This window comes from Crocodylus porosus, unplaced genomic scaffold, assembly GCF_001723895.1.
Source record: "Crocodylus porosus isolate Cpor-Errol unplaced genomic scaffold, CroPor_comp1, whole genome shotgun sequence".
Classification (NCBI taxonomy): Eukaryota; Metazoa; Chordata; order Crocodylia; family Crocodylidae; genus Crocodylus; species Crocodylus porosus.
The window spans coordinates 113,683,845-113,704,336 of NW_017728943.1; the positions used below are offsets into that span (position 1 = coordinate 113,683,845).

The following is a 20,492-nucleotide window of genomic DNA, read 5'->3' on the forward strand; positions in this document are numbered from 1 at the left end:
GGTTCAGCACACAGTTGCCAGCAACAACGTGATTCCTATTAATGTTCTCTTCCGAGCAAAGCAGTAATCAGTTGGCCCAATAGTAGGGTTTCCTCTCTAGTGCCTATAAAAGCCATTTTCCTACACAGCAGTTCTCTGAAAGGAGCCTCCTGAACATGATGAAAGATGTCTATCATTTTCCAAGTGTTTCATTTAACTTCCTCTCCAAGAAAGAAACAAACACCCCTTCTTACCATAAATCAAGCAAAACAGCCCTCCCTCACATAATACCCACAACGAAAATCACAAGACAAGAGTTGATTGAGATGCCAGAGTCCCTTTTGAGTCTTTTATGGAGCCAATTATAAGGAAATCTAGAGTCTCACCATCAGGTCTTCTAGTATATTTTTAGTTCATGTGCACACGTTTAAGAACAAACCCTGGTAGAATTCTAAGTAGGAGCCTAACTAAGGAAAAAACAAAATCACTTCCTTACTTTTCAGTTTCCTCGGCACTTATCCCAGCATTTGTATCAATGCTCAACTTTCTTCACACACAGACACTGTTGCATTTTCAGTGGTACGAACAGGCCACTTGGTTGGCTAAACGCCTGCTTTTGTGCTTTTGTTTTTGAGTGGGTGCCTTAATGGCTGCATAATGTTTTCATCGGAACATACAAATTATAGATTTTTCTCCTGGGTCAAGTCCCCACAATTGCTCAAAAAATACATTACTGTTAGCCATAAAACACTATTAAAATGCAGACACACTTAATGTGCGATGAATTGAACAACTGACAGCACTAAGGACTCAATCCAAAGGTCTTTGAAAAAAAAATCAACAGAAAGGCTTCAAAAGGGTTTGATCAAATTACCTGATACTATAACAAGGTGCTGGATGTCTTGTAAATGGCATGCACTTTTATTTGGCTTTTTACAAACAAGTGATAATAAGCCATCAGAAAAACAGGAACTTCTGAAGAGAGAACTAACAGCACACTGCCTGGGCTCCTCTGTTCCTTCCAGACAAGTTTCAGTTTTCCCCTCCTACACCAAGTTTTTAAAGCTTCTATGTTATAGATCAGTCTGATCAAATGAAACTGAAACTTAAGTCACTTCCAAGACAGTCTGAAACTTTCCTACCAGGATTGGGCGCACCTTCTCTATAGTGCTTTTATGCTTCTGGTCTGGAAAAGATCAAAACTGAGTTTTGAATAGATAGTGACACATGTCACCAATCAGATTATCATTAGTCAGTCACATCCAAAAGAATTTTCAGTGTTCAAAGCAATGCTGCTATGCCACCCTTTCAAAGATGCTACAAACAAGTGGGGAAGTTGCTCTGATTGCGCTGTACTTGCTGCGCTCTAGCCAGCTCCTGTGTCTCATGTAACAGCATCTCCACACTTCAAAACAGGCAAAGGGACTTTAAATAAAGTGCCCCTGCCATTATTTTGAAGCGTGACAACACTGATGCATGAGATGCTCTGGGCACCAGTTAGAGCGGCTCTTGGAACTGTTCTAATTAAAAGTGCCCCCACCCCAGCATGTGTAAAGATGACCATTGTGCAAATGTTTCCTTCCCATCCCCCTCATTTCACAGCTGGGAACTTGTTTACCTGTTACTTGCTTGTCTGGAAGAGATGGGATTGGAATGGCTAATCCAAATTTAACTAGGAGACGCTCGTATAACCAGTCAAAGTGTTTATATCTGTGGTTGACTGATCGATTTGTGTTCTGTAAAACAGACAAAACAAAGCACTTTTGCTTAACATATCCTTAAAGAAAGACTTTAGCCTTATGGAAACTTTTAGGGCCACCAACTAGCTCGAGGGAAATGTTTGCAAGAAATCCAAAATACTTACTGTTTAAATATTAGATTTAGTCTACCATGATGAAAACACTGACAATGTCTGAAATGAGTGTTCCCTAAAATCGATTTTTCACTCTCAGCCCCATATCAACATACATACACAGTAAAGAACTAAGGTTAGACATACTTACAGTACACGTGAGCTGATATTCAATGTAGCTTTTCAACCCATACATTTTGGAACCTTTTTTGGGATCTGCCACCACACAGTCAAATGAGGAGGTAGGATAAACCCACATTGGCCCATAATCACCAACCTACAAGAAATCATAAGCATTAATACTATAAATGGGCATATACCACAACAGACCATCATTAAACAAGAAAGCAACTAAGGTTTTTTCTTTTCTTTTTAGTTATATGCTATACATTTTTTTTTGGAAAGGTCAGCTCATGAGCTTAGTTTGTTTGGAAGACTTCCATGGATTTCAGTAAGAACTTACACCTTAAATCAGAACACTAATGCCATATCAAGGCCCTGTTTAAGGTCCAGCACAGCAAAGTATTATTAGCTATTTCAATGATGGGCATTAGGCACTCTCCACTCCCAGGGACCGGACCAAGATTTGAGGGTATTTAACAGAAGCTTGCAGGGGGCACTCTGAGCTTCGTGCCTCTGCACCATTAGATTCTCTCACAGGCTACTGCCTCTAATTGATGAACTAATGAGGGGTAAATAATACAACTAAAATAAACTTTTAGGAGAGCCATTTAAAACCCAAATATTTGTCATAAGTTATTTTTCTTGTTACAGGCAATTTTCCTTTATCTATTCTACTTAAGAAATCCACTATTCTAATCAAGAAATATGACAGTTTTAAAAAGATGTTACCCACTATGATTTTTTTCCACTTGAAACTCTCTATATTAGTCCATTAATTATGGTTAAGTGATTTTTCTGACACAAAGACCAAATCTTGAACACCTTTATGTACATAGTCCCCTTGTATTTGGTGGAACTACATGTAGAAGTGAGGCTCTGAAGGCACAGGCAAGAACAGACTCATGCTTACACCTTTTTATTCCTTACCGCTTTAACTGTGCTTGCTAGTGTGTTAATGCTGCCTGCATAGCTAGCCTGCCTACATTTCTGTATGTAAGTTTAATCCTAAAAGGTACTCCTGGACTCTCATTAGTCTTGAATGGGGTTAAAGATACTCTGCATTTGTCAGGAACAAGGCCTTAACTAAACAATTCCCATAAATATACACAAAGAAATGCCAAACCAAAACCCCCCACAAACCCACTCACCCCCACACTATCCACTATGTCTGGTATTAAAATTACCAAATTATGCTTTTAGTTGCATGCTGGGATTAATTGAGAGATATTTAGAAGACAATGAAGCTAAAGGAAAAAAATTATGAGGAACACAACTTACAATTATGGAAATTTTCTCTTTGGGTTTCACTAGCTGCTTTGCCAACAGATATTGTTCCATTCCAGGTTTTGCAAATCCAGGGAATCTGATCAAAGAAATGACAGATTCAGTATTTCCTGCCTGAAAAAAAAAAACAACCTAAAAAAAACTTTAATGTGCTAAGGAAAAGCAATTGAGAAAATTTACATTACACCAAATTAAATTTGCATTAGTTATAGAGTGCTTTGATGGTTAATTTTTATTTGAGAGAGTTTCAGTTCTTGAGCAGCCCAGCCCATAATTCATGAAAAGTGCAGAATGCCTTAAGACATACCCTTCAGGTAAGCTGGTCTCTCATGGTCTGAGCCTCACAATTGGTCTGATGTGCAAAGCCAATCAGAATGAGCATGACTCTGGTACATATAGTAACAACTGATTCTTTATTGCATCATTCATCACCCGTCAACTAGAGTCATTTGAATTCACAGGTATCATTAGTAGAAAAAAAACAAGTTACTATGAGTTACAATATTAATTTTACCTAGTAATCCTGAACACCGTGATACGCATAATTCATCCAAGTAGAATTTAAAGAAAAGACCGACAGTCTTATGTCCTTAAATCATAGTTTATCTTAACTATACCAGGTAGGTCCAATTTCCTCTCTATTCAATGAGATGACTGGACTCACAGAAGTTAGCCCACTACTTGAAATGCTGCCAAGCAACTGCTGTTTATATGGAGCAACAAAAGAAGTGAAGTACGACTTGTAATAAATTTTAACACCCTAAAATCAGAGGGTTTAAGGTGTTAATGCTGGTTATTCTAAATAGATTCTACCTTTCACACTACAAAATATATCACTGTAATAAGAATAGTTACAGAACTGAAGCAGGACTTCACATAGCAGTAAGGACCATTTTCTGTTCTACTGACATTCTCTCAATTATAAAACTTCTACTGACATTCTCTCAATTATGAACTAAACAGCTTCTCAAAGTCAACGACAGATGTTAATCCAGTTCTAGCCTGTTTATCATTATAAAAGACGATGCTATTTGTTACTAGATGAGTCTACACATCCTGTTTTACCACTTGAGACTTTCTGAAGAGGAAAAGCAAATAAAATTAGACTGTCTGTAGGAACCACAGGCTTGATTCTGTACCATATTCATGCAAGTATTTCCTCCCGCCTAAGAAGAATCAATTTCTCAATAGGAGCCAAGGGAAAGTGCACAGAGGGAGTATTCCGACTAATAGGACTTTTCACAAGAAAATCTGTTTTGGTAGCAGTTACTAGTTGGGGTCTTAGGCTGTGTGAAGATACTGATTTCCACTGGGAGAAATTTCTCTTGGTAGAACCTTTCCAGGAGAGGGAGCAGTACAGCTGCTCAGTCTGCAGCCTTATCCCTCCTCCCCCCTGTTTTCCATGCCTTCTTGAGACTGGGGAGATCCCAGTCTGGAGAAGACAAGGGGAGCAGTGCTTGTTCCACTATTCCTGGTCTTAAGGGGATGATTGAGGGAAGGGAAAAAATGAAGCAGCAGAGAGACTCTTAACACCTGCCCCAGACCAGGCTCTGGGGAACAAGGTGAATGAGCAGCCTTCTCTACCCCTTTCCCCATTTTCAAGGGCAGAGCAGACCAGAAGAAGCAAAGTCCCAAAACCCATCGTAAACAGAGCAGCATCCAGCTTAGGGAAGAGACAGGAAACAATGTGGCTCCTCTTCTTCACCTCTCGGACTGGTCTGGGGAGGGAGGAGAGAGCAGCAAGACAGTCTCTAGTGCCTTCCCAAAACCAGACACTTGCTCCCCTTGGGGAAGGGGCTGTCTCTCATGGCTCTGGCAGCTGAGCAGAGGGAGCAGTGGAACAAAAGGGACTCTGGCAAAAAAAATCAGAAGGGAGCAGCTAGCAGTTGCTATTCCCCTTCCTTCCCCTCAGGTCCACAAGATGGATGGGAGCAGCTCTCTCAAGGTGACCCCAGTCTTGGGAAGGTACAGGAGCCTTTCCTTCAGCTCCACTCCTGCTGGTCCTCTGGAGAAACCTCTCCCGGGAGTGACTTAATCCCAGCTGTTCCAGTTATTTTTCTTCCAGAGACTATTTTTGCTTTGGGAAAAAGAGCCTGAAAGTCTGCAAACTTCTGCTGTGTACCAGGAGAAATCACTCCTCTCCCCTTAGAAACTGAACATTTGTATGTAGTAGCCTTAGTTATCAATTGCAAAAGTCCTGTACTCTGACTGACTGACTTTAAATAAATACTCACTCAGGTTACATTTGAGTAAAATAAAAGTAATAAATAAAACAAAGATAAATCACAACTTTAATATTAGCTCCGGAGGCAAATACTTAAGAAATGCAATTGTATAGGCAAACTTGAAGCTAGTGTTTGGCCATCAAACACCCACAGAGCTTTCTGATCTGAACAACCATATATTATAAACACATACCTAAAACTACCAGTCTGTGAACAGAAGTCTTTTAGAAGTACACTTTGTGGGTTTTTTTAGGAGAGTTCATGTTGCTATTTGGTCTAATTGTCTATAAAGTTTTACTCATCTGTGTAAGAGCTAGTCTTTCTTACATTAAACACTAAAATAAAGACAATATCTCTACAAGCACTGCTCAGTTGCAAAAACAGCTGTGTCTTGACAAGATGTACTATAAACCTAAGCCAGCAGTCAGCATCATTTTCTGGGAACATGCCAGAATGACCCAGCTCAGGTCCAAGACAGGCTGGTGTTATAACCTGGTTGCTACCGCTTCTCTCCGCCACCTGGCTATGGCGTGGACAAAGCACCTTACTGTCAAAGTCCCATGGCTCTGCAGGCCAAATCAACCCTGCGGGCTGTCAGCTGCCAACCTCTGTCTTAAGCAAACAAAAGCAATGGAAATGACTACACACAAAAGTTTGTATACAGGCCAATAAAATAAGCATATCATTTGTTTGCCATCCAAGTATTTTCTATGTCTCCTGATTTTACTTTACATAAGGCTTTGGAGAGTTTTAAAGCAAAAACTAAACAACAAACTAGATCATCAACCACAACCAACAACAGATCAGGCATTAGGACTCGGTTAAGTGCCTATTGTGAGGTTCTGCTACACTGCCAAACAAGTCTGGACTACACACAGCCAGCTTTTATACACATCAATTGCTATTAAAAAGCTGGAGAGTAAAAATTAGATGTTTCCCCAAATAAATCTGATATGCTTCTTTGACTGCACACATTGGGAGATCAGTAAACAATTGTGTTATTTAAAGAAAAGAGCGATGTAGCATCCAGACAGACATGGCATTATATAAAATTTATGACAGCTTTATTATTGCAACTATTCCTAAGAAAATAAGTATCAGGATAAAGTCCTTAAAACTAATACAGTCGTTAAAAAACAAAAAGAAAAGAAAATTCCTTGTAGAAAACAAAAATTGGTTAAAGGACATTACCCGCAGTTAGGGGTAATGCAACATATATTTCTATATAGGAGTGACAACTGAAAGGCCACAATTCAAGTGTTTTTTTTCCTTTTAGCTTCATCCCTGGCACCATATAGGTTTTCAAAACTACAGCACGTTAACATCTTTCAGTCTAAAAAAAAAATCAAATAAAAGACTGCTTAAAAAGATAGGACTTAGAAAGATAGAAAATGAGGTTTGGAAGGGACTTCAGGTTATCTAGTCCAACCCCTTGCTCAAAGCAGGACCATTCCCAACTAAATCGTTCCAGCCAAGGTTGTGTTGAGCCAGGCCTTAAAAAACTCCAAGGGTGGAGATTTGCCCATCTCTGCAAGTAACCCATTCTAGTGCTTTACCATCTTCCTAGTGAAAACGGTTTTCCTACTATTCAACCTTAACCTCCCTTAGTTGCAACTTAAGATAATTGCTTCTTGTTCTGTCATCTGCCACCACTGAGAACAGTCTAGATCCAGCCTTTTTGGAAATCACCCTTCAGGTAGTTGAAGGCTGTTATCAAATCCCCCCTCAGTCTTCTTTTCTCCAGATTAAATAAGCACAGTTTCTAAAGCCTCTCCTCATAAGTCATGTGCCCCAGCCCCTTCCACATTCTTGCTTACATTCTTTCTATAGTGGGGGGGGGGTCCAAAACTGGACACAGTACTCCAGATGTGGCCTCACCAAGTGTGGAACAGAGTGAAATAATCACTTCCCTCAATCTGTTTGCAACACTCCTGCTAATGCAACCGAGTATGCTGTAGCCTTCTTGGCAACAGGGGAACACTGACTCATATCCAGCTTATTGTCCACTGTAACCCCCAGGGCCTTTTCTGGAGAGCTGCTGCTTAGCCAGTTGGTCCCAAGCCTGTAGTGGCGTATGGGATTCTTCTATCCTAAGCGCAGGAGTTTGCACTTGTCCTCGTTGGACTTTATGAGATTTCTTTTGGCCCAATCATCCATTTTGTCTAGGTCACTTTGAACACTAGCCCTACCCTCCAGCATATACATTAGACACCCCAGCTTGGTGCAATCCATCCTGTCTTCCAAATCATTAATGAGGGTATTAAACAAAACTGGCCTCCGGACTGACCCCTGGGGCACTCCATTTGATACTGGCTGACAACTAGACATTGAGCCACTGATCACTACCCGCTGAGCCCAACAATCCAGCCAGCTTTGTATCCACCTTCATCCATTCATCCAACCCATACTTCCTTAGCTTGCTTGCAAAAATGCTGTGGGAGACCATATCAAAAGCCTTTACAATACGACTATTACATACAGCAATTTCATAATTCCCCTCCAATCTATACAGTGTTTTTTTCCTAGTTTGCTAATCATTACTTGTTAAGTGGTAGTTTCATGGCAGCTCCCCGAGTATTTCCACGCTGAGGGCCCCCTGCCTCAGAAGGCTCAGTTTCCTTATAACCAAGATACTGTGGTGAAGTGGATTTGGGGTCATCCCAGTCATCATCCCAATCATCATCATCAGCAGCTGCTGAATAGAACAAAGAGAAAAATTAGTTACTGTACAAGTCCAAAAGGATCTCCTCTCAGCCAGCTTGCTCCCAGACTCACGAGAAAAACAAAAAACACAGTAGTAGAAGATACCAAGAAGTAATTCAGTCCAACTTTGGCTATGCATGCAGAATGTGTCAAAGCCCCACCAAAATAAACAGATTAACAACATGGTATGTTTGTAACAGGTTTCTAAAAACGTGAGTGTATTACAGTAAGGATGCACTTAGCCGACCCTGTAAAGTTAGTCTAACCCCATATACGAATCCTTCCCTTCACCTCCACCTTCAGTGCTGCAAAGATTAAAAAGTCCTGTGAAACACTCCAGTTCTTAAGGTTAGAAGACTTAAAGTCACAGGCCAGACCTAATGACAGACAGAACCAGGCAGACCCAGATTTAAGGCCACCTGTTGTCAACAAAACTGCATTTATGTGAACAGTGTGCTAGGGATTAATCAGCATGATTCTCACCTGATAATTCTTCAGGAGATTCTGAAAAGACGGATTGTTGTATGTCACTGAAACTTTCAAAAGGAAATATTTTGAGGGCCCACTATCGTACCTCACAGCAACCACTGTTCTTAGTGGCTCCCTCCCTCAGATTATCACTGTTCAGATAATCCTCACAAATGCCCATGACTCCCTTATCTGCTCAAAGAACAAGTAAATATGAACCAATTATGGGAAGACTTAGCTGACCTGGACCTTGATAAGCCTGTGGGTGACCAAATGCTCCTGCTGCCTCCCAGTTGTTTGAAGCACTGTTTTTCTGTCCAGCTGCACTTTCAGGTTTGGTTGCCCAGCTGTCACCAGAGTTTGCACTGTCCCAGTTTCCAGATTTACCTGCGTTCCAGTTTGACCAGGGGTCATTGGCATTGGTAACCTACAATTAATAAATAAAAGGACAAACTGCTGGGGAGGGGGGAAAAGAAAAAAAGACACAGAGGAAATATACACTATATCATCAGTGGGAGAGACTAAAATTTCTAGAGAGAAGCTACAAATTCTGTGTTCAGTTCTTTGACATTAGCCCTAAAATTCACCTATGCCAATCCATGACTGTGTATAGACATTAAGTTAACCTGGAAGAATTTGCCCTGGTTTGTTCTTCTGGTAGAGAAATGTACCCAGACATGCATGTACAGACAACAGAATGAGCATGCCTTGAAGAATGGAAAGCTCGCAGTACCTGCAGGAGGGAAGGAAGGGGGAGGAGGGGTATTCTATGCATACATCACAGGGTACTCTACTTTCTTAATCTACCTGGCAACAGATGGTAGCAGTGCACAGGGCAGCCCCGACTGGCTGACCCAGACTGCCCCATTTCCTGTGTTTCCCTGCAGCACAATGATGACAAAGGAGATGTATGCATTGTGCTTCCTGCTGGAGCAGCAGAGTCCAGTGAGTGATACACCATCTCCCCAGAGGGTAGGGGAGCACAGGGGAAATGGAGGGTAAAGGATACTAAACGGCTGTTTTCTTCTGTGAGAAGCCACAGCAGGTATAGATATTAACTCTCCCAGGTGAAACTCTTTGCAGTGATTTAACCCTGGTTGTTCCAGAATTATTTCTCTCCTGCACCAGCCATTTTTACCCTGGCAAAAAACCCCCTGAATATCTGCATCCACATGGTTTCTCCTGGGAGAGCAGCAACTCTCCCAAGAGAAACTAAATGTCTGTATGAGGCTTAAGGTGCTCATATACCACAGTGATGACAGGCAGATAAGCACCTAGATAGGTTATTAGTCTTCCATGGATACAGAACTAGGACATTACTGAACATACTACTTGTCCAGCTATTCATAGATATATCAATAAATTACTCATCCTATTAGTTTCCTAAAGCATCCTTATCCATAGCAATCATCTCCAGGTGCAATGAAAAGCACAGTGCAGATGAAATATACTGGGCACGTGTACACATGATCTTAATGTGATGCAAAGAAACTCTGGCACAGTTTGTGCTGGAGTTGATTCCTCCTGGGCGCATTTACATGTACACCTGGGACAGCACAGCCCTGGCTGACAGGGGCCTTCGGGGGTAAGCCTGCCAGCCTGGAGCTGCTCTGCCCCAGTTGAATGTGCTGCAGAGGGGCCAGCTGGGGCAAAAGAGTGCTACAGTGAAGGGCTAGCTGGCAGGCAGCCCCTGTACTGTAGCACCCTCATGCCCCAGCAAGCCCTGGGCACCATCTACACATGCAATGCAGCAAAGTAAATAACTCTGCTGTAGGACAGTACTTGTGCCAGGCAGTACTATCTTACAGAGGAATTAATTAGTTTACACCAGCCTAATAAGGGTGCACAGGTAGATGGTGATGCTTTATTGCGGAGCTAATTAGTCAACCCCACAGTAAAGTGTCTTGTGTAGATGCACCCACTATATACCACTAATGAACTTCAAAAGAAAAACAAATCAAAGCCTACCTTTTAAAGATTTTTTTCTACAAACTCCTATATTTACCTCAAATTCAGAAAGTTAGCTTCACTAGACCATGATGATCTTAAATTATTTACTGGCTGAATATTTTCCTCAGTTAATTTTGCTTTTAGACTACACGAACGGCAGAATTTGGTTAAGTGCACCCTGCTCCAGATATTTTAGATTTAAAATGGCAAAAGACACCTGGCACTCATTCTGGTTCTGTCAAAACAGAAGAGGAAGAAGTCAGTTTTGAGTGGAAATCTGAGTTTTGCAGAGATTCATTGACATGTTTCTCAAATGCCACTGCTTCCATTTGACAATTCCAAGCAACAAATGTATATGCATTATGGACAGCACTGGTTATAACTGAAGATTTCATTATGACATTCATTACAAAGCTACCAGCTACAAAGCTCTTCACATGATCAACTTCTCTTAAAAAGCTATCACTTCAGCAGCTCAAGTTTTCTGCACTTGCTTGGCCTCCACTGGCAAGTAAACTTGCCTTTAAAATCTGAGTAAGATTTGAGTTGCTAGATTTTGAGAGATTAAACATTTTATTTTAAGGGTAGAATGAGTATATCACACTATTTTGAACAAAGACACATCAAGAAAGCTGAAATCAATTGCTCAGACACCAAATCCTGATTATTTAATATCACTTGCGGTAAAATACAATTTAAAATTACCCATACTGTAGTGAGATTGCAGCTGGGGGGGGGGGGTCCTCTAGATTCCTCAATGATTCTGGGTGCCAAAATACCTATATGGTGGTAAAATAGTTCACTTCTCTCCACAGCCTCCTAGAGAGAACTGCACCCCATCTTATGAGAGATGGATGTGGCTAGGCTGATGGCCCTCACATTCACACCTTGGCAACTCGCTTGTTTAGCTGCAAGAACACACCTAGAGCTCCAATCTGCACTCAGTAAAGAATCTAGTCAAGTCAACAGCACAAATTACTATCAACACTTCAAGCCAGCACTGTGGTCTGTCCAACTTCAAGAGGGCTCAAATATATCAATCTGCACTGAGCTATACAATACCTAGTAAATATTCCTCTTGCCATCTGGTGGAATAGTGGCTTTTCACAAGAATAGCAGGACAATTTGCCTGGAGCACAAAACTCATGAGTGCATGGGAGGTGTGGAGGGTGGGGGAGGAGAAAGTATAACAAAGAGAGCTAAAACATGCCACAAATTCATGCTGTGAAACCTGTTTTCACAGTAGGCAAGACTGACAAATATTTTCAGGGTTGCGTGAAAAATGGTCTTCAAAAGCACACAATACAATTATGCATTAGAAAACCTTTAATATTTGGGAAGATCCACACGGACCTACATATCTTCCCCTCCTACCCTCAACACATACACAAACCAAAATAAAATTCCCCAAGTGTTAGGTATTGAAAAGTATTATGATAAACAGTCAGTCATTCAAGCTGATCAGAGGTGTAAGTGGCCAGTTCTGGACCTTGATAGTTGGTGGCATACCATATAGCAGGAATGAGCAGTAACCATAGGTTCACTGTTGAGAGAAGGGGGAAAAAAATAACATCCTTTTTTCTTTTTTTTTTGCCACTGACATGTCAAATGGCTTTTTAAATACTGATGTTTTGGAAACAAACAGAAGCCAACATCTCCCCCCTGCAACAAAGCCTCCAGCTACTGCTCCCTCTTCTATCCATTCCTGCTTTTATACTGACCTCCCAACTGCTGGAGCCGGAGCTACAGCTGCTGCAGGGAAGGGGTACAGGAATGAGGGCACAGTCCCCTTCTTTAGGCAGCACCAAAGGGTGTTATGCTACTGAAGCTGATAAGTTTAGAATCTATCCTTGGGGAAAAATCTAGACTCTTAGAAGGGAGGTTGATTGACTATTTGCAAATCATGTGAAAAAGGGCTGTCTGTCTGGGTTCACGCTGAAATGGATCTAGGCTTCCTCTGACACAAGCTTTTTCTTGGTTAGTAACAACTTCTAAAACTAGAAGTTAATGAACCAGAGAAGAACAGTAACTGGGGACCTGCTGCTCAGTTACAAGGTTTTCCTATTCATGGGTGGCTAGATTGACAGATTAGTGCTCTGCTACCCCAAAGTCATCAATAATTTGAAGAACCTGTGGATTTGTTTTTACAGGGTGTGTGGGCGATGAAGGAAGAAGATATGCAGTCGTCAGGGTTGAAGTGGAGTGCTCAAGGTGTTGACTAAGCACTCATCCTGGGAGCAAATCATGTGGGAAAAGGCTTTTATGCATGCAGCACCTACAAAAGAACAGTTTACGTAAGTCATCATTTGCATGCATTCTGTAATGTACGCTGCTCAGTTAATTGGGAATCATAAGCTTAGTAGTGGGAAGACTGAAAAAGGAAGTGAAGTCTTCCCTTCCACTGCAGTACATGTAAGTAGGTGGCAAAGGAAATATGAGCTCTGCTGCAGAATAGTGGGGAGACTAAATAAATAAATGGACAAAGCTCATCTTCACATTTTGAAAGACAGCAGGCAGAAGTAGATACATTCAGGAGCATAAGAGGATAAAAGTCCACAGAGACTTTGCTTCTGAAAGGAAACGATACAAGCTACTGAAGTTCTCATCTTTTTCCTGAGCTTTTCCTTCCCTTTTAGCTAAGCAAGAGGGAAGGAGGGGAGAAACTATTCTCTCACAGAATCAGCCTTTGTTTCTACTTGATGAGGGATACGTGCCATGCTTATATCCATGTCTATATCCCTAATTTTTCAAAGCCTATGGAAAGAATAGTTATACCAAGATCTGGACAAACAACCAGTTTCTCCTTAAGTAACAAGCTGTACAATGCGCTTCGTACAATGCAATGCACTCACACACTATGTACAGTGTAAGATGCCCTGCCCCATGTAAAACTTGCTTCTCAAAAATACAGTAGTAACTGTACGATAGCTTAAGTTACACCAGTGTATATGTTGAGGCTGTAGCTTTGGTTCTCTTCATTTATCCTAGGTAGGCCTTGGCTCAAGTTATTACCTGATCTCCTATAGATGAGTGGGCACACTATGTACAGTGACAGATAGGTAGACAGTCTGCCTTTACAATGGAGTATAAAAACATACTATGGTATCTGTACCCTTAACTATATAAACCCTTTGGCAAGGAAGGCAGTAAAATCTGGGTTAAGATGTCCCTCCTCTCACTAGAAGCAGAATATGACTAATAGAAATGAACTGAGCTAATCTAATGGAAGGAAGACTGAATGCTTGTTTTTCCTCTGTACTACTCTTATTTTCCTTTCTTTAAGGCTGGAAGAGATATTACAGGAGACCACATAGAAAATCACGTAAGAGCATGGCTTCATTCATTTCTACTTCAACTCTAACAGCTGTGCTTGAACTAGAACTTATGTTTAAACAAAGTTTTGTTTGGATGTTTTCCTAAAGGTCTCTACTGAGAGTGCATCACAAACCTTCTTAAATAATTTGGATGATTTATCCTCCATGTTAAAAGATCGGTTTCTTTCTAGACAAAAATTTGTCATCCTGTAAGTTCCTCTTTGATAAGGTTCCTCAAATCTTTCACTATAAAGGCCTGGTTTTCCCATCTTTTATCCATTCCTATGCTTTTTTCTATCAAACCTTCTGCAATTATTCTATGCCCCCTTGAACAGATACTAGAATTAAGGTACTGTCATATTATGACAGCAGTCACAGTGGTACCAAATACAGAGATAATGTAAACTCCCTAAAACCTCACTATTTTCATGTCTATACACTTAAAGGATCATATTAAAGCATTTCATATAGTAGTGAAAAAAGAAAAAACACTATCCTCTGGTAATTAAAATGTGTCTTGTTTTTGCTGAAGGCTGCTTTTGATTTGTTTTTTCTTATTACCTTTCTTGTAGTAGGAGTTAAAGGAGGTGACTGGCTAAGGCTTTCCTGATTACAAGTTGGAGTGGCAGGTGCCAAGGATTCCACCTTAAAATAAGAAATGTTTAGTGAAAGAGGAAAATGAAAGCAAGAGGGAGTAAGAGAATACATGGCAACATTCAGCACAATACAGCGAACTTTCCTGCAATGAGGCAGCTGGTGCAACTCATGCATGCCGTATGCCATCTCACCAACATGCATGCAAGCAGAAACTTGTACACAAAACTGATGGGACTGTCATCACAATAAGTTTGTTAACCTGATCAGTCCCAAAGTACCAGAGCACAATATTATATTACAGAAAGCAAGACAGTAACTCCACAATAATAGAAAGCATGCAAGCATCCAACAGCTAAATTCGTTATTTGGGGAGAAGTCCAACTTTGTTTAGTCTAGGGCTGTTTTGCAAGTCTTCAGCATATTGAGAACAACTCTACTAACTCTCGCATCACAGATTGCTCAACATTCCATGACCACCAGCAGCATCTCTGAATGGTGGGTGTCACCCCTGCTCAAAGCAGAGGGCTGATGCCATTTGGCATGGTACACTGCTGATGTCCCTGTTCAAGAGGAGTTAATCACCCACTTTAGTTTTGGTCAATAACTAGGGTGCCATATCCAGACTCTAAAGGTAGCAGTTTATGTCTAAAGGTTGGAAAAATGTTGCAGAGTTCTACAATCCCTTGTAGAGGGAATTTGAAGATACCCACAATAAATGCTGCAGGCCAAAGTATAAGTGCTATTGAAGATCTAAAAAAATCCAGACTTATCTGCATTTCTTCACAAAGAATCACCTCCAGAAAAATTCCTCTGACTTGCAATCAATCACAAGTTCAGCTCTTTGGTTGACTTTGAGCAGCAGTGGCTACCATGAAGCAGCACTCCCACTCCAGATCCCTTGGATCCTTCCTGACCTCATACCCACCATTTAAAATTTCCGCATTAAATTACTCAGACTCTGGCCATGTGGGCCTTCCCAACCTGAGGGGGCAGACCAAGGTATACCCAAAAAAAGTTTCCAGTCTTCTTATTCTGTGCTCGAGAACTCCAAAAACAAAGCACTGTGGGTAACTAACTGCTCTCAGAGTTTATACATCCAATCATGCGTAAGTGAGATGGCATGAAGAATGGAAAAAGCACCCTTTGTATATTTATTTAGAAAAGATGAGTGATTCAGTTTAGTACTTCCAGAAATTTTAGCTGCGTTGTTCTCCCACAACTATTTAGTTAGTTGTGCAATCCTTTTTTTTTGTTGTTGTTGATATTTTCCTACTTATGGAGCAATTACAATTTTATTCTGTAATGCAGCATTACAGTTTAAAATGCACACACAAAGGTGTTATATACCTCCAAAGCTACTGTTTTATTACACAAGTGTATAAATCACATATGTTCACATTAATAAAGTTAAGAAAGCAAGAATTAGTAAATTGCATAAGTTAGTTTCTACTGTGATGTCATCAAATGGTAGAGAGGCTGTGAAGTGAGTAAATTAGCATGTGATGCTTGACCCATGCCCTGCAGGACAGATCTAGATCACAGAGTCATCCAGGAGTTCATCTGCACTAACTTCCTGCCAAAGGAAGAATCATCTCCATCTAAATCTTAGCCAAGTATTTAACCTGATCTTAAAAACTTCCAAGGATGGAGGTTCCACAACCTCTCTGGGTAAATTGGTTCCAATGCTTAACTACATTGTCATAGTGAGCAAACTCTTCCTAATATCTAACCTAAAAAGTTTGCTTTACTGCAATATAAGACCATGAAACAGCCTTTCCTGACATATCTAGAAGCCTGCCATTTAAAAGGTTACAAAAACCTCTTAAACACCATCAACTTGGCATGTTTCAGCAGCCATGCTAACTCCAAAAGCACCTCTCAATTCATTTATCAAACTGTATTTCAGAGAACTGCATTGGCATCGTTTTGTGTTTCAACTTGGAGGCTAATCTTGCGTTGAGGGAAGCTCCACTGGCTCCAAATCTATGTCAGGTTTTCATTTATTGCCTAGGTTTTTGTTTGTAGCCTTGCCGGTTTAAGGACATAAGCAGGCAGGGTTCTTTGGGTACATGTGATATTTTATTAGACCAACTGAATAGCTGGAAAAAAGTTCTTGGCAAGCTTTTTGGTGCAATCACCTTTCTACAGGCATAAGGAGTCTCTCCTGTTCTGAGACTTCGAAGAATGGAAGAAGCTAAATGTGACAGGAGGTCAGTAAGAACACAAATAGGTGGAAACGAGGAAAACAAAAAGATGGGGGGGGGGGGGGGGGAGAAACAAGGAGGGAAAAAAAAGCCAAAGAGAAGTAAGGGTGGTCTTCCAAGGTAGAAAAGAGAATGTCTGTGAAAAAGTAAATAGGTAGAAATTAGGAAGACAAAGGGTAGAAAAGGAATGAACAGCACAGCAAAAAATATACCAAAAGACAAGAATACCCAGCTACCTGTAGGGGCACACTTCTCACAGGACAATCACTCCTCCTCCAATCTCTCAGTTCTAATCCTCAAAGGGAGCTTAGAAAACACCTTCGTAGACAAGCCTATGAACTTCACTTCATAAATCTGGATTCAAAAAATCATGGACCCATCATAAACACTGAATTTATGACACATTACAACCTGCCTAACATCTCATTTACCAGGTACCTGTCAGACCTGACCTTACACTTTTCTTGCCCCCCCCCCCCTTGTCTTTACCATTTCCAGCTATTTACTTTTTTCAGACAGCTTCTTTTCTACCTTGGAAAACTACTACAGTAGGGTCTCCCTTACTGTCTTTGGTTATTTTACCCCCTCCCCTTTCTTTTCCCAATTTCTACCTATTTACATTCTCACTGACATCTTGTCCCACTAAGCTTCTAGGAGTCTCAGAAGAGCAGAACAGCAGAGACTCTGAATGCCTGAAGAAGGGTGATTGCACTGGAAAGCTTGCAGAGAACTTTCCCCCCCCCCAACTACTCAGTCTAATAAAAGATATCACATCTACCCAAGGAACCTTGCCTGCCATCCATTGCCTAGACAGTCTATGGATCTTGAAAGACTTTGTAGAAACCTACCTGTGGTACATTCCTCCCTTCCCAACATGACCCTTACCTAAAAAGACTTTACTTCTATAACTTGGAGGGGGTATAAGGTTGGGGAAGCAAGTTTTTGGAGGCCACATACACCTCACTTGGTATAAATTTAAAGCCAGTGGACTCCTGGCAGCTTCCCACAACTTAAGATTTGCCTCTCTGTATTTAGGTTAAGAAGATACAAAACATTACCAATGCAGTTCTCTGGAGTATGTTCAAACATTGGACCTGTCTTCATATGAAACCCTATTATCTAAAAGGAACTACATAATATTCTACACAGCATTCTTGTTACAATGCAAATAAAGAAAAGGCATAATTTAGAAAGCAAATTGCTATGAAAAGCAGGAAGAAGATCCCTGCAGCTCAGCAGGTCACTCTGTTAAACATATGAAGGGATCCAGGAGCTGCAAGACTTCTATTACCATCACCCAAAGAGAGGTCAAAAGTTGATGAAATCCCTCCCTTCATTACATGGAATGATCTAGGCTCCACCTGTCCCAACCTTCTCCCAAGAAGAAATAATGCACACTCTCTATGCATATTCCAAATTAAACTAAACTATTAGTTATTCTTCCAAAGCAAATTAGGAATTTAAAGTTATCTGCTTGCACCTACAAGCAAAACTTTAAAAGATACTGTGCTAAACCTTTCTCTAAACTTGCCTTCCTCTGCATTTCTCTCTGGAGGTCTGTCATCAAGCCAGGTTTGAGTTGTGAGAAAACGCTACTCCAAGCATAGTAAGTTGGGGGATATTTTTCCTACATATTTTCTCTCCCCCCTCCCCCCCAGTTATAAATGTCAGACAATACTATTTAGATTCAGTTCAAGAAGGTTTGTTTTTGTTGTTTTTTTTTTAAACTTGATAATTACTTGATGTATTGATCAATTGGAAGAGCATGGTTTTTTCATTTTACAAAATACTTCCATAAATACCTATTGCTTTGACAGGGCTTTATCAGTGAACCCTAGATATTTTGTAATGGCATGGAACAGTGAAAATAAAACACTTCACAATTCACAGAAAGCTGAATTTGCAGAATACATATTTTTTTCAGGAACTAGTGCCACAGTCACTTTCCTATAGAAGTGAAACTATACCACTGATGAGAATGACGCACGAATATGGAAACAAACTCATCAACAGATTCTAAAAAAAATACTCGTTACCATCATAGATTTGAATGTTTATAGCTGTAGACCACTTCCAGGTCACACAACTTCCCTAAACCCAGTTAGTGATGTGCTCGTTTACAGCAGGAAACAAGGCAAGGCAGCATTAGTCTCAACTCTCAGCACCTTAGGAACCAAGACTTTACTAGTTCCTCATTACAAGCAAAACTATAGTAGCTACACATCATACTATGATTCAAGTCATACACAGAAAGTTAAGAGACTCGTGTACTGTTTTTGAAGATAAGCTTGTTCTTAACAGGCAATATGCTTAACTTGCACAGCAAATGTGTATCTTGCTACGGAGGCTATATTTGTTTCTTCAGAATATAATTTTGTGCACAGTAATAATTTCAAAACTTTGATTCTTTTTCCAAAATACCAATGCAAACCCAAGGGGAACCCAGTTACCTATAAAAAGCCATGAAGATTTCAAATTCACATTTTCCTCCTAAACGTAGCTAGAAGCAAAACTAGTTTCAGATACCTGTTTTGGCAGTGGCAGTTCATTCAAATGGCAAACACCAATGTCTGAAACAGGAATGCATACAGAAGAATTGCCTACAGACTTTTGACCATAGTAGTACTACTGGACCAAAGGAGCTCCATAGACTACAAGGATGAAAGATTTATTCCTAGCATTTCAAACACAAAGGACTATGCATGGAAATTAGTGAAGATTTTTGCAGTTAAGAAGTTTTTTCCAGACAATTGGCACTCAAGGGTTGCTTGCAGATGCAGGGGGAGCAAAGCAGTGCTTTATTTCAAAAAGTCCTACATCAAGCCCAGTGCATGACCAGAAGAGGCATTGCAGCTGGATTCGGCTTTCCCAATGTCTATACAGAATGGATGTTTTAGTGGGGCTTTGTTGGTACTTTTATCTAAAAGCCGATTGAATCAGCTTTGGATAAAAACTCCAAAAAGCTCCGCTGAAGCACTCGATCAACATAGATGCTGCAGAGCTGGCTCAAAGTAATGTGCTCCGTGCACTCCCTCCCTCCCCAAATCTGTCAGCACCCAAGGTTTTTAATTGTCTAAGTCACAGTGAGATTGCCTGCTTTTTAGGTGGGCAGAGGGGGAAAAATTCCAGAGCAGTTCGACTTGGTTTTTCCCACCCCCTATTAGAAGCAGGAGGGAGTGCTGGGCAGGCACGCACTGAAGTGCCATGCAATGCCCCACACTCTGAGCAATGGAAGTGTTACCATAGGGTTACCATACGTCCGGGTTTTCCCCAGACATGTCCTCTTGTTGGGTCCTCCCATCTCCATCCAGGCAGGGTTTTTTTAAATATCAACATATTTCCAGGATTTGGGCTTTTGCTCTTTGCTCACCATCAAAGTTTTCCCTGGCTGCAGCAGGGTGGGGGAGGCCCCTGCTCCTCCAGCACAGGAAGGGGCAGAGGAGGGGCAACAGGGAAGTATGTGGTGCTGGCTGCTGCAGGGCAGTGGGTTGGAAGTGAGGGGCACCAGCAGGGCTGGGGTGGAGGGTAAGAGGCCCTTCAGGTGCCCTTTACTCTGCAGCTACAGCAAGGGGCACCAGGAGGGCTGTGGATCAGCACAGGAACAAGCAATGCCAGGGTGCTGCAGGTCAGGAGTGAGGAGCAGACCTCCCACCTCCTACTACAGACCTCCCACTCAAAGTCCCGAGCTTGACCAGGAGTTCGCCCAGTAACTGACTGAGGCCGCTTGCTCCAGGACCTTGGTTGTCATGGGTGACTTCAATTACCCGGACATCTCGTGGGAAGATCACTCAGC

General features: G+C 41.2%; 1 protein-coding gene across 1 annotated transcript in view; it reads right to left on the reverse strand.

Moving 5' to 3' along the window:
* Positions 1 to 20,492, reverse strand: part of SNX9 (sorting nexin 9) — a 67,676-nt gene that overhangs the window by 34,182 nt on the left and 13,002 nt on the right. Inside the window, exons 7-11 of the mRNA XM_019548625.1 lie at positions 8,878 to 9,061; positions 8,005 to 8,158; positions 3,233 to 3,317; positions 1,983 to 2,108; positions 1,598 to 1,715 (exon numbers count right to left, since the gene is read on the reverse strand). Of these exons, the coding sequence (XP_019404170.1) occupies positions 1,598 to 1,715; positions 1,983 to 2,108; positions 3,233 to 3,317; positions 8,005 to 8,158; positions 8,878 to 9,061 (667 nt within the window). The remainder of the gene's footprint in view (positions 1 to 1,597; positions 1,716 to 1,982; positions 2,109 to 3,232; positions 3,318 to 8,004; positions 8,159 to 8,877; positions 9,062 to 20,492) is intronic.